Source organism: Vanellus vanellus, assembly GCF_965231255.1.
Source record: "Vanellus vanellus genome assembly, chromosome: 5".
Classification (NCBI taxonomy): Eukaryota; Metazoa; Chordata; class Aves; order Charadriiformes; family Charadriidae; genus Vanellus; species Vanellus vanellus.
In genome coordinates this window covers 28,642,145-28,655,900 of record NC_138910.1, presented here as the reverse complement: position 1 = coordinate 28,655,900, position 13,756 = coordinate 28,642,145, and the positions used below count along the sequence as shown (strand labels likewise).

Here is a 13,756-nt window from a genome sequence, read left to right as displayed (position 1 = left end):
GAGCTAGATACTGTTTCTAGGCTACAATGAGAAAACACCTATACCTTCTCCCCTGCAAGAGAACATGCACAGACCAAGGTTTACGCTATCTTTTCCATGTGCAGCTATTGGAGCACAGCAGGCTGTAATTTGGTGGCTCTGCTGGGCTAGGTGCTGCTGCCCCATGTCCCCCTGATGTGGCCTTGTGGGAGTTGGGGTGAAATGTGCTACCTTTGGTTCCAGGCATACTCTGCCGCTCCAGGGGCAGTCAACATGGCAAATGGATGCAGGGAGAGCTTGAAAGGTTGAATCCAGTGGTCCTGGAAGGACAATTCATAGTTTAGTATGTCTGCAGAAGCTAAGTGCCAAGCCAAATGGGCGTACTCTTTTGTGGTCAGCAGAAAGTACGGTAACTGCTTCAGATATTCTAATGGATAAATAAGCACAGTTTTGCTGGCAGTTTTTGTCTGGGCTGCTTGGCCCACCCATCTTCTTGAAGTGGTCATCCCTGCTGCCCAGATGTTTCAGTTGTCCACGCAGTAGCTGAACTGCTGCATTTTATAGCCCTGTATATACTGATGTAGCCTGGGGATTATGGTCTGCCATAACATCCTGGCTGTTCACATGGCAGCTCCTGAAATGTCTGAACAATGGGGTAGGAAACGCTGAGAAGCAGCAGGCAGTTGGGATAGCAACCATTATTCCATCTCGGCCTTAGATGTCCCTCCTCATGCCTCAGAAATCTTCTGGAACCTAAAATCCACTAGGATGTGACTTAGGCTCCCTAAGTATCTCTATATCTTGGTAAAGCTAGTGCTTGATCTTCAGGGAGATCTAAACCAAGACTTCAGAATTATGGGGGATAACAGGAATCTCCACCATTTTACTTTGGTGGGAAATGGGGCTGGGGAAGATAAGCAAACGTGTGATCCACAGAAATAGAATTTTGAGATGGGCTGGATTCCAGCTCTTTGAGTCTAGGACTTTTAAGGAGGCATAAGCTATGCTCCAAGAGCTACTGTTAATGGAAACAGCAGATTTAACCTCTTTAACTAGGGCTTTGCAAAATAAAGGACCCTTAGATTCCAAATTCAGCAAAGTATTTCTGTTCCTTTATCAATGGCTTATCTTCCTTTTCAGAAAATTTTGTAACTTTGCTACCTCAAGACCATTATGAAGTATCCTTGAGTCCACTAGAGACAGGATCGAGGTAGGTACACAGTAACATGAGATGAACAGAAAGACTGTTTCTGTTCTTTCTTTGTCTCTGCTTGCATAACATTGGAATATATATCAAACTTAAAAAAAACCACAGCTGCCCCCCCCCCCCCAAAAAGAACAAAAAAACCCCACCAAAACCCACTATGGGAAACACCATGAGTAGCTGGAAAACTTCCAAGAAAATATAGCTCCTCTGCAGTGTATGGTGTGCACTCAAAACACAGATTTCTAAAAATATCCTGGGTTGGAAATTCCTAGGGAAAAGGATCCCTGCCCATAAGCAGCATGACAGTAAAAATATGCAGTGTAATGTTCACAGCAAAAGGAGGGAGAGCTGATCCACCCACTTATCCTAGGAGCAGAAGGGAGGATCCCTCCTTTGAACCTACTTGTTGTGAAATGCCCCTACATGGCATCTAGCGGCGTTTCTATTTCTTGACATGGGAAAATTCAACTAAGAGAGGTTACGTCCAAGGCTGTTCTGATGCATGTAACTGTGAGCTGGAGTGTAGCTCTAGCCCTTCCTGGACACGGGGTGGCAGTCTGTCATTAATATTACAGTAAGCATGACTGAGGTAAAAAAAAAAAGTGCACCAGAAACACTGTGAATTACATGTGAATCATCTATTATAGTCTGATTACAATTCCACAGCAACTTTTAATGGTTGCTTGGGAAACATCAATAAAGTCTGTGTTACTGAAAATAAAATCTACATATTTCAGCACAAATGCTCTTTTGTTAAATAGCTGGGCCGTATAGAATGTTTTCTTGTTATAATTTTTAATTCATGACTCAAGTCACAACTCCTCTATTTTTTAAAGGGCAATTACACTCATGGCTAAAGATATGCTGCTAGAGAAACTTGCTCTGAACACAGGTAGAGCCCTTGTGAAGCAGGCTGTAGCTCCTTGGACCTGAATCGCCTCCTTCCCCACTCCACATTAGTGGTAATTACAGCACACTGGTGGGAATGCTCCTCTCTAAAGCACTATCCCAAAGGCCCAGGAGCTGGTTTACATCTTAGTGTGGTTGTGAGTAGTTGAACTGCCCTTTTCTTGCCTCCTCCTGGTGCACTGCAAGGTACAGGAGGAGCTGAATAGTTCAGCTTTTTGCTATGTTCAACGAGGGAAGGCTGGAGCTAGTTTTCTATTACTAATGGGGCAAAAGCAAAAGGGGCAAATTACTTGAGTTTAAAATGTAACGTTTCTTTTTAAAGGCACAGATGTTATAGGATCCAAATGCATTATGTCTTTATGGAGCGGGAGATTCCTTCCACTTTATTGCTCATAGCACACCAGTCCATGCAGTAGGCTGGTGGGAGAAGGGGCCAATAGCTTACCATTGCTATGGCCAAAGCTAGGAGTCACTGGTACCACTGAACTGGTACCTCTTTGTTGGTGGACCCTCTCAGCCCTAAAGGGCAGAAGATGTCAAAAAGTTTGGGGTAGCTTCTCCAAGCTGTGTGATGCTAGCAATGCTGAAAACCTTTTAAGTATCTTTGCGAATGGGATACCACTTTAAGACTGGGGTTAAGTGTAGGTATTAGTGTCAGGGCAGGATAGGATTGAAGAGTTTTAACTGGTGAAAACTCTGCAGGGCCAAGGTGAGACTTGATCAGTAAAGCTGGAGTATCTCCTTTTTGTCTACTGAAGGCTTTTTTTTTTATCCATCTGGTTGTTAAGTTGCAGTTGTCTGCTGTATTCAGTTTTGCATTGACCTAATACAGAGTTTCTTCTTCTGGTAGCCTGGGGATAATTTTCAGCAGAGGTCCCACAGAGGAACAGCACAACAGAGCCAAACAAACTGCTGCTTCCCTTTGAAGAACAAAAGCATCTCCCTGAAGGTCAGCTACTGAAGACAAAGAGCTTTTATGTGTCTGTGCTTTCTCTGCACTAGCACTTTGTTTGCTTGGGTTGGCAAAGACCCACACCAGTGTGCAGGCCAGAAAGGAACCATAAAGTCAGTGGTCAGCCAAGCATTTAAGTCAGAAGGAGGCACGCCAATAAAAAGCCTTCATAAACCACTAAACCCAGGAGCACATCATTCAAATATTCTAGCATGCAAGGAGTGACTTTTTCGACTAAAAAGATAGAGCAGGGATTTTAGAAGTAGGCTTTATGCTGCTAGAAGTTTCTGACCCCAGTGGTGGTGAAATGACGGAAGCATCAGGAGGTCAAACGAGAGGTTAAAAATAGTAAGCACATTTCTTACCCTGCCTAGTCTCAACTTCCCTTGTTTTTTCATGATTACATTCAGTCTGTCACAATTCCTCCTGTGAGGTGACGGGCAGCAAAGGAGGTTTGGCTCATGCGTGAATGGTTTCTGTCTGCATTTCTCTGTACTTCTTACTTTTCTGCTGTGCTTTTGTCCCTGCAGGCCATGGCATGGAGGCGGTGTCTCCTTCCAAGAGCACATCTCTTAATAGTCACCCCGCACATCTTACATATGTGCTCATGTCTCCTTCCCTAGTAGCTGTTGCTCTTAAATATGTTTGAATAGAGGTGCCATGTGATCCTCTGGCTGACGTTTTGGCTCATGCCTGGCTGCTTACATGGGTTTCTGAGTTGACTGAAACAGGGCAGTTCATCACCTCCTCCCATACGGGTCACCACTGCAACCTTTGCTGCCTAAACTCTGCCATTTACACCTAACAGCACACATGTGAATTTGCATGAAAGCAGTAATCCCTGCAATTTATGCTCAATATAAACAGAAAGGTATTTGAACTTGGATGCAGAGTTGTCCTGAAATCTAAAACTGCTCAGGTCTTACAAGCTGCCTAAGACCTAACAGATCATTGCACATGGAGGTTTCATTCCCAAAGAGTGGGGATGTGATTTGTCTGGAACAGTATCAGAGGGAAGCAGGAGGCACACACTCTGCTGCCTGTCTTGAGAGCTGACTAGACCCAAACAATTCTGGTGTATGGTCTGACAGCCTGCTGTGTTGTCAGACCACTCCGCCCAAGGAAACAGGCTCCTCTCTGGAGGCTTTTTAACTGCAAATAATGACCCAGACTGTGCCACTAATTGACTAGGACAGAAATTAAATGACTTGCCCAAAGTCAGATAGTCTAATCTAATCTGCAAATCAGGATAATGTTACCTCTTATCTCTGCAATAATTGAACTGTAAAACCTTGTGCAAGTTTTCTGTTACTATTGTATGATTTGGCACAAGGGTACTTCCAGACTCTAAAGCATCTTTTCCCTGCAGATGCACAGGTAACACAGATGACCTGGCAGTCACAGCGTTGCTGGTTTGTTCTGTTTAATCTGTGTGTCCACCTTCCATAGGACTGCAATGCACTGCAAGTAAAAATTGGCTTAGCACTGCTTTCTTATTCTCCTCTTTTTCACACTGCAAGAAAGGGAGAATTGAAGGTGCTCTGACAGGTGCCATCTCTTATCCTTTTTTGGGAGCCAGGAAGGATTCCTACGATGTAGATACTGAATCTCCTTGAACAGTGTCATATAATGCCTATGCAAGAGTCAGAGTGCCCTTCTGAGAGCTGGCTTCTCTAAACATAGCACTGATTGTATGAACCTGCCTAAACACGACCCCAGATTAAGACCTGCAGTGTTGGCACACTCTGCTAAGCAGCATACAATAGCTTACAAAAAAAAAATATGGAGGTATGGAAGGAAGTCTCTGTCTTGCAGGGTTAAGGTGTCTAGCCAAATTTCACATCTTTAGTTCCTCTGATAAAATGCCTTATCTCAGACCTACAGCATACTTTCTTAGCTGGAAGATTTATCAGCTTACAAAGGAATAAGAATGAGTCAAGGAGACCATGAAGGATCTGCAGAGTCCATACAAAAGAGGAGGACAGAAAAACTGTAGCAAAGAGGTGGGCTGTGCAGGGAGAGTTTTACTTGTTTATACAACTGCTTACAGGGTATACTGCTGTGATGGATGCATTTGACCCCTTAACCAAACTAGCAGTAGTTTGTTTCAGGCTCCAAAGGAGGTAAAGGCCTGAGCCATAGCAGGGGTAAGAACTACTGTAGTTTTAATCTGTTCTCTGAAAACCCACAAAGGAACAAAGTGACACAGTCAGCATTGATGCGTATGAGCTTGGAACACCAATCATGCAATTAACTCAAGCACAGCAGGTGGCTTTTCCAAGATTTGTTTATCAAGGAACAAAGTAAGTTGTGGGTACAAGGAGTCTCATGCATACCTTTCCCATTGCATGTAATTTGACTACATGCCAACTACTTTATTACATAGCTATGACAGACTAAGTGAGCGTTCTTTGACCTCCGCCTACTACCCAGCGTGGCTGCATGGCTGTGATCTCCCCTTGAGCTGGGGCACCTCCCAAGGTTGCTGCACAAGGCAGAAAGACCTTTTACCAACAGCAGATCTTTTGTAAGCAACTGATATCACGCATAATCTTGTAGTATGGTAAATTTGATTTGAGACTTGGTAACTTTGATTTGTGTCTTTGTAGTTTTGAATCATTGGTCAAAGGATTGTGCCATACAGTAATAGAGTGAACCTTGCCATTGAACTTTGTTAAGTTGCACTTTTACGACATCATATTACAACCACTTTTACTAATACCTTTGAAAGTGGTTCTTTAAGTGATCTAAATCACCCATTCACAACAAATTGGTGTAGTCAGCAGGATCCTAAACCAGGATTTGCTACAACTGCCCAGCAAAGCAACTTTGGCTCCTTGGTGAGGCCAAGCAGTGCAAGGCAGCACCAGAGGTTAGGTACTGTTCCCTGATGATTTCTGGTTTGAAACCCGAGTTGCCTGGGGAAGAAGACTGGGCACAGACAAAGTACTTTGGCAGCCAGATGACAATACCAAAGGAAAACACTAACTTCAAATAAAATTCACACTGCTGTACCTAGCCTGTGGTCTGGAATGCTACCTGAATGCTTATATTCTGCTGTAAAGGAGATGCATGAGAGTTTATTGTAGGTTGTTGTCAGCTATCTTCCACATATCCGCAGCCACTGCTGGTCTAACAGTAGTGATTGCTTTCCATAGAATGAAGTGCTTTCCTTTATTAGTATGGGAGACTTGGAATAAACATAAGCTGTAATAAGACGCCCATGCAATAAGATCTGCAAGCAACTAAGAAATGTGCCACACTGCAGCTTTGACACACACCCTTAAGACGAGCAGCAGGATTGAAGTACCCCATGGATAACTACAACTGCACATGGAGGCTGTACACCTTGTTATGATGCTGAAAGGCCACCCACAAGGCTCTAAACCGTAATGGCAGACCTGAGAAGGGAATAGTTCAACAGTGTTTACTCTGAGCGAGAAGAGAAATAATCCACGCACGGATCATATTCCCAGAATGCCAGCCCAATGCACTACAAGCTGAAAACAGACCACTACAGGTAAGAGAGATCTTTACTCAGACCTCTATTAGAGATGCTGAAAAACCAACAAATCACTCACATTTGCAGAGCTCTGCCAGTGTGGTGCTGAGGGCCTCATGCTGTAAATCTCAAAGATCTGTTCGATAGGAATGCTGTTCTGTGAAGACAGGTAAAGAGAGAGGTTCAGCTTTCAGAAGTAGTATTCTTTAAAGTGAATGTATGAAATCCAGCTCATATCCCCTTCCTTTGATCTCTGAAACAGCTTTAACTTGAACTCCTAGTATTGTTTCATGGTGGCCCTGAAACTTGCTCGCCATTTTGCACTTGAGACAACATAAGTAACCTGTACACATGCATAGGACCATCTACTGAAACTGCCTATTTCATTTTCTAAGGCTGAGCAAAACTTAATGGCTACCTGATAAAAAGGAAATAATTTTGTAATATTTGCACTGTCTGTATACTGTACTTTCAATGAACAAAGACATCCAGTGTACAGGGAGTGTTTCTAGGTAGGTGCTGTAGAGCAAAAGATATTACTATCTTTCTTGCCCTCTTACCATTAATACTCCAGCATATAAAGATATCATAGCTTCTCTCTCAATTAATTTGGGAGACACGTATTGGCTATGAGCTGCAAAATTCCTGTATGGTGTTTTGAACAAGATGATTATTAGCTGGGTGTTGTAAATGCAAAAAGTAGTGTCCTGGTTTGAGAGACACAGGACTAATTTCTCTTCTAATACTTGGGAAAACTGCACTTTTAGAAGACTTTAGTGTCTGAATTTATGAAAATATTTACTTTACAGCCAGCTATGGTGTGTGGGTCTCAAGGTCTCAGTGTTTTCAAGATCGCCAGGTGCAGGGATGAGGAGGAGCGAGACCCAGGCACCTGACCCATGCTGGCCAACAGGATTATTTCATACCATCAACGTCACACTCATTATAAATTAGAAAGTTTGCTGCGAAGTTCGCTCTCTCCCTTGATGGCTGCCATCCTGAGAACTTCGTGCCCTGGTGCTGGAACCCTGAGGCCTTCCCTTCCTCCTGAAGCCGTAGCACTCGGAGTGTCCGACATTTGCTGTCCACTGCTGGGAGTGCACAGCTTCCTACTGATATAATTGGCTGAGTATAATCTTTGCATATTCTGTATTGGTGTTGGGATCAATATCAGTTCTTTAGTGCTGTTAATGTTAATTATCTAATCTTATTCTATTAAATCTGTTTATACTTCAGCTCCCGGGTTTCCTTGTTTTTCCCGATTTCCCTTTCCCAGGTGGGGAGGGGTCATTGGGTGATAGAATGACTGTTTAAATGACAACAAATTGTTATGGGTCTCTCAAACCTTGTCTCAATTCACTGCTGCTTTTACTCCATTTTCACACTGGTGTAACCCACTGCAACTGTGTCACTGTGTCACTGTGTGACACCCATCCATGAGAAGGGCCGGAAGGAGGATCCAGGGAACTACAGGCCAGTCAGTCTGACATCGGTGCCTGGGAAGGTCATGGAGCAGATCATCCTCAGTGCCATCACACGGCACATGCAAGAGAACAGGGTGATCAGGCCCAGTCAGCATGGGTTTGTGAAAGGCAGGTCATGCCTGTCAAACCTGATCTCCTTCTATGACAAGGTGACCCACTTAGTGGACGAGGGAAAAGCTGTGGATGTTATCTACCTGGATTTTTGCAAGGCTTTTGACACCGTTTCCCATAGCATTCTCCTGGAGAAACTGGCTGCTCATGGCCTGGACAGGTGTACTCTTTGCTGGGTAAAAAACTGGCTGGATGGCCATACCCAGAGAGTGGTGGTGAATGGAGTTAAATCCAGTTGGTGTCCAGTCACAAGTGGTGTCCCCCAGGGATCGGTGCTGGGGCCCGTTCTCTTTAATATGTTTATCAATGATCTGGATGAAAGGATCGAATGCACCCTCAGTAAGTTCGCAGACGACACTAAACTAGGGGGGGCATGTTGATCTGCTTGAGGGTAGATTGGCTCTGCAGAGGGATCTGGACAGGCCGGACAGATGGGCTGAGGCCAATGTTGAACCTCAACAATGACCTTGTTGAGGTTCAACAAGGCCAAGTGTCGGGTCCTGCACTTGGGTCACAACAACCCCATGCAGTGCTACAGACTGGGGGCGGAGTGGCTTGAAAGCTGCCTGGCAGAAAAGGATCTGGGGGTGTGGGTGGACAGCCAGCTGAGCATGAGCCAGCAGTGTGCCCAGGCAGCCAAGAAGGCCAACACCATCCTGGCCTGCATCAGGAATAGTGTGGTGAGCCGGAATAGGGAAGTAATCATCCCCTGTACTCAGCACTGGTGAGGCCTCACCTCGAGTACTGTGTTCAGTTTTGGGCCCCTCACTACAAGAAGGACATTGAGGTGTTGGAGCGTGTCCAGAGAAGGGCTACAAAGCTGGTGAAGGGTGTGGAGGACAAACCTTATGAGGAACAACTGAGGGATCTGGGGTTGTTTAGCCTGGAGAAGAGGAGGCTGAGGGGAGACCTTATCACCCTCTACAACTACCTGAAAGGAGGTTTTAGAGAGATGGGAGCTGACCTCTTCTCCCTGGTGACAAGTGATAGGATAAGAGGAAACGGGTTCAAGTTATGTCAGGGCAGGTTTAGATTGGATATTAGGAAGCATTTTTTCACTGAAAGGGTTATTAAACATTGGAATAGGCTGCCCAGAGAGGTGGTGGATTCACCATCCCTGGAGGTGTTTAAGAAAAGGGTAGATGAGGTGCTTAGGGACATGGTTTAGAAGTGGTGGTGTTTTTATCAGGGTAGGTTAATGGTTGGACTTGATGATCTTAAAGGTCCCTTCCAACCTCACTAATTCTATGATTCTATGATTCTATAAGGGCGGGGCCTTAGCTTTGCAATACTCACATTTTCTCTCTTGTCAGTGTAGTCTGAGCATCCAAGTCACTCAGCCACAGCAAAGCAACACTGAAGGCTAAGTTGTAATGGACCTGGAAAGATAGAAGAACCTTATGTGTTTTGTTTTACAATAATTGCTTGACTGAGCGATGACAGAAAGACCAAAGAAATGTAGGGAAACACGGGCTGGAGCCCAGTATTGTCTCACTACACAGAGTACTTCATCAGTTGTAAGACACTTACTGAGGTTTGAGCCACACGCCCAGGAAGATTTTCTCAGCTCAGCTGAAAGATGTTTTGTTATGCACAGACAGCTTTAGTTTGTGAAGAATTCCCTTTGGTGTCTTGAACTTTATCAAATGCCCTCTACAGGTGAGTTTGTCTTGTTGAAAAATCAGCAAAAGCTTGAATATTCTGAATTATCTTGAATTATTCTATTACACCTGGATGCTATTCACAGCCAGTATCTTTAGATACTCATTTTCAGTAATGGGCTTTTATTAATTGTTGCAGGAACAGGTTATTTTGCTGTACCAAACAGCCATCCTTCAGAGTTCTCAGTAGCCCTGCAGTTAAAGAGGATAGGAAGTAAGAAGTCTGGTGATTACCATGTCATCTAGAAAGGTGGGCTGCCTTTTTCCACTTGGATCAAATTCATTTTCTTGTAGTCCAATGCCAACATAATCTACCCTTAAAGCAATAACTCCAAATTACAACTGGTTCTAAGCAATCCAGTGCATAAAAAAATGTAATAGATGACTCAAAAGCTAGTGCAAGACCAGGGCTAAATTTGCTGATTCAGGGCTAGGAATCTGCTTCAGGATTTTTCACAGACACCTCCTAAGTAGGAAAGCTGTTAGTTTTCTGCATCACTGCTAATCTTAGCTTCCCTCAAACCACATTGCTGTCTTCCCCAAAGGCTCCAAAGTATAGGAAGAAGTACAAATATGAATCAAGTATTTCAAGTCTGGGGACTCACAGAAGGATTTCACTGTATAGCCAACAGACTGAAAGATGCTTCACTGGTGCTTGTTCTTCTCATTGAGGGGAGGCCTGATTCTGCAGTCTTTCCTCAGACTAAGTACTACTGAATCATGCAAGCAGCCCTATGGAAGATGGGCACAGGACTTCTATGGAATAGAGAGAACACTGCTTACAGCCCCAAGGAGTTGTCTGCTGGGCACTTCCATGTCAAAAAGCATGACACACTGCTTCAGGAACTAGGAGACCACTTACAGACAGCAGCTGCACTGGCTGCACGGCAAGGGAAGAACTCTGCACCTCCCTGGTCACTCCCACTGACACAGAGCAAGTTCTGGGCTGTGACATCTCTACTGTCACATATGCAGTCAGGTCTCACGCTGCAGACTCCATGTAAGAAAATGAAGAGCATCTCCAAGGAAGTCTGTTCATACTTTCCAGCAAGAGAATACTAAGGTTTTACAGCTGTCATCCAGCTAGGTTGTACAATCCTTTGCAATGAAAACAAGTCCACCTCAAATGTAATGAAGGCAGTTGTGGGCAGCTACTACTTACAGGAGTTTTTCAATCTCTTTCTTTAGGTGTTTTCTTTCTATACTCCAGCTGTTACTGTAACATAAGCTCAATGGGATCTAGGAGAGAGAAAAGTGCATTCTACCAAGTATCTCTGTCAGTGAGAAAATCTGAATCACAGAAAAAGAGCATGGGACACTTGGAGACCACCTACAAAAATCTGGCCCAGACCGTTTCCCAGATAGGATTACAATAGAAGCTGAGAAAAATCTAGTCAGGAAAGAGAAGACAACATGCACAGTACTGAAAGTGAGTGTAAGGAGATTAGTAATGGGAAATGGGCAGAATAAGCTCACTTAGGATGAGCATCAATCTTGAGTGTCAGCTTGCAGGCTGCTTGCATCCACATCACAGTGATAGATATTCTCTCATAATGTAAGCTATTGACCTCACAGCGCTGCACCCCGTGAGACAAGAGGAGAGGGGAGAGGCCGCAGCTCCCCTTGTGCAGATAAGCATCCAGAATAGTGCTGTCATCAGAGATATGTGCATTCCTCTTAGAAGCCTGATAGCCCAAAACTAGTGTCCCTGGACCTGTGTTGAAGATCTACAATATTTGCTTTCAAAGGCTGGAGTTTTTTTGGAGAAAGGCAAAATGAACCCTTTCTTTTTTTTTCTGGGTTTTGAATGTCATCTAGTCTACTTCTGGAATAGAAGTGTACCTTTCAACTCAACAAATAAGACATACTGCTTTTCAGATGCACAATGACAAGATTCATGAGAGATGTGGTAAAGATGCCATACATGACCTTGTCTTCCAGTGTTATATCATCTGTTTGTTGATTGCTGCCAGCATTTTGTCTCTGTGTGTCATATTGCCTGTGAACTTACCACATGATCTACTTGATAAAGATCCTTATAGTTTTGGAAGAACAACTATAGTCAACTTACAAACTGGTAATAATCTTTATTGGCTGCACACAGTTTTTGCTGTTGTTTACCCAATTCTGACTATTGTCCTCATGAGACATGACATGAAGTATGTCACATATAAAGAAAAAACATAATTAACTGCTCTTGTTTGTAAGTGGTCTTCCAAAAAATGCAAATGAAGAGACAATACAAGGCCATTCTGCACTGTGCTGAAGGTTCAGCTGTGTTATGATGTAGCCAAGCTTATTCATCTCTTCAAAAAAAGAAAACAGGCAGTAAAAAGCCTGACTTACTATGAACAACTGCGTCAGAAGTATAGCAAGGGGGTCCAGAACAACCTTCAGCCATGTGGTCAATTCTGTTGTGAAATGAGAGGATGTGAAAGGGAGGATGCTATAGATTATTATACCAAAGTTACAAATGAGCTGATGGAAGAATATTCAAAAGAGGAACAAGCTGTTCATAATAACCCACTGGGAATGGCTTTTGTAACTTTTCAAGGGAAAACCATGGCAACCTATATCCTTAAGGACTTCAGTGCCTGTGAATGTCAGAGTATTAAGTGTAAAGGAGAACCCGAGCTATCGTCCTATAGCAGGGAGCTGTGCGTATCAAAGTGGGAAGTTACATATGCGCCTTATCCTGAGAATATTTGTTGGGAAAATCTTCCAGTGCACAGACTGACATGGCAGTTTAGATGAGTTTGCATTAATTTGCTTTTTTTTATTATGCTGTTTTTTCCTACTACTCCTTCCATAATCATCTCAACCATGGACAAGTTCAATGTCACTAAAGCTATTTACTATCTTAATAATCCCATCATCAGTCAGGTTTTCCCAGCGCGCTTGCTCCGGTACTTCTCAGCTTTGCTACCAACAATTGTCTGTTACTCAACTTGGCTGGAGTCCAGCTGGACAAAAGCTGCAGAGAACAGAATAATTATGCATAAACACTACGTATTTTTGGTCTTCATGGTATTGATTCTGCCCTCCCTTTGTTTGACCAGCCTTCATTTTCCTTTCCATTGGCTGTTTGACAGAGAATTGTCTTATTCTGCAGTTAGGCTGGAATGTGTCTTTTTGCCTGACCAGGGAGCGCTCTTTGTGAACTATGTGATTGCCTCTGCTTTCATTGGCTGGAGTTTGGGAATGGCCCCCCCTAGCAGCATTAGATGCTTACGATCATTCCCATTAATTCTATGGCAAAAGGAGCACCAATCTTAGCACTTCCCCACCTTTTATTCCAGCTGCGGGGCTTATAATCAAGTTGGATTTGATTTTTGAGGGCACCCACCTGGCAGGCATCATGGCAACCCTGTGCCTCCAGTAGAGCGGCTGCTTGTTTGCTCTGCTTTGAGATACACAGATCTATGCCTGCTTTTCCTCCAGTTACACCTATCCAGGGCTTATCTATTGCTATGGCCAGGCAAATGTGAAAAGTGACCTTCACAAAGCGAACACAGCCATGACAGAACTGCCCCAAAGTCCCACTAACTCAATATCTCCTCTATCATGTGGCAAGTGTGATACCCTGATGAAGAAAGGGAATTTCCTGAAGTGAGGGTGGTCCCCAGCCCTGAGGTGAACTGACTCCTGCAATTTTCCCAAAAGCAAAAAATGCCTCTGTGTCATTGCAAGGCAGGGAGTGGGGTGGCACTGCGTTTGTGCTCTTCCTGGGGAAAAAAATAGAAGTCACTAGTTGATGCCTGAGGAAGAGCTGCACCAGTAGGCATCAAACTTTCTCAGTGTATTTCTCCATTTTCCACTGATTTGCAGCTCAGGACTTTCTTGAGCAAAAAGTATTGTCTGGACAGTTAATAGCCTTTGCTTGTTTTTTACTTCCACAAACTTGTCCAATCACTTCTTGAAACCTCAGTAATTGACATCTGCAATATCACC

General features: G+C 43.8%; 1 protein-coding gene and 1 pseudogene across 2 annotated transcripts; one reads left to right on the top strand and one right to left on the bottom strand.

Moving 5' to 3' along the window:
* Nucleotides 1-206: 206 nt before the first annotated feature.
* On the bottom strand, nt 207-11,117 carry LOC309672448 (uncharacterized protein C2orf80; the record flags this gene model as incomplete). Its single annotated transcript, XM_082483977.1, has 7 exons — nt 207-299; nt 6,629-6,706; nt 7,110-7,194; nt 9,441-9,523; nt 10,040-10,121; nt 10,968-11,021; nt 11,071-11,117. 7 exons carry the CDS (start codon nt 11,115-11,117, stop codon nt 207-209), a joined length of 522 nt encoding a protein of 173 aa, XP_082340103.1.
* Nucleotides 11,118-11,218: 101 nt separating this feature from the next.
* Nucleotides 11,219-13,081, top strand: LOC309672447 (CSC1-like protein 1; annotated as a pseudogene). Its single transcript has 2 exons — nt 11,219-11,234; nt 11,640-13,081. The product of its transcript is annotated as a CSC1-like protein 1 (transcript).
* Nucleotides 13,082-13,756: the final 675 nt, after the last annotated feature.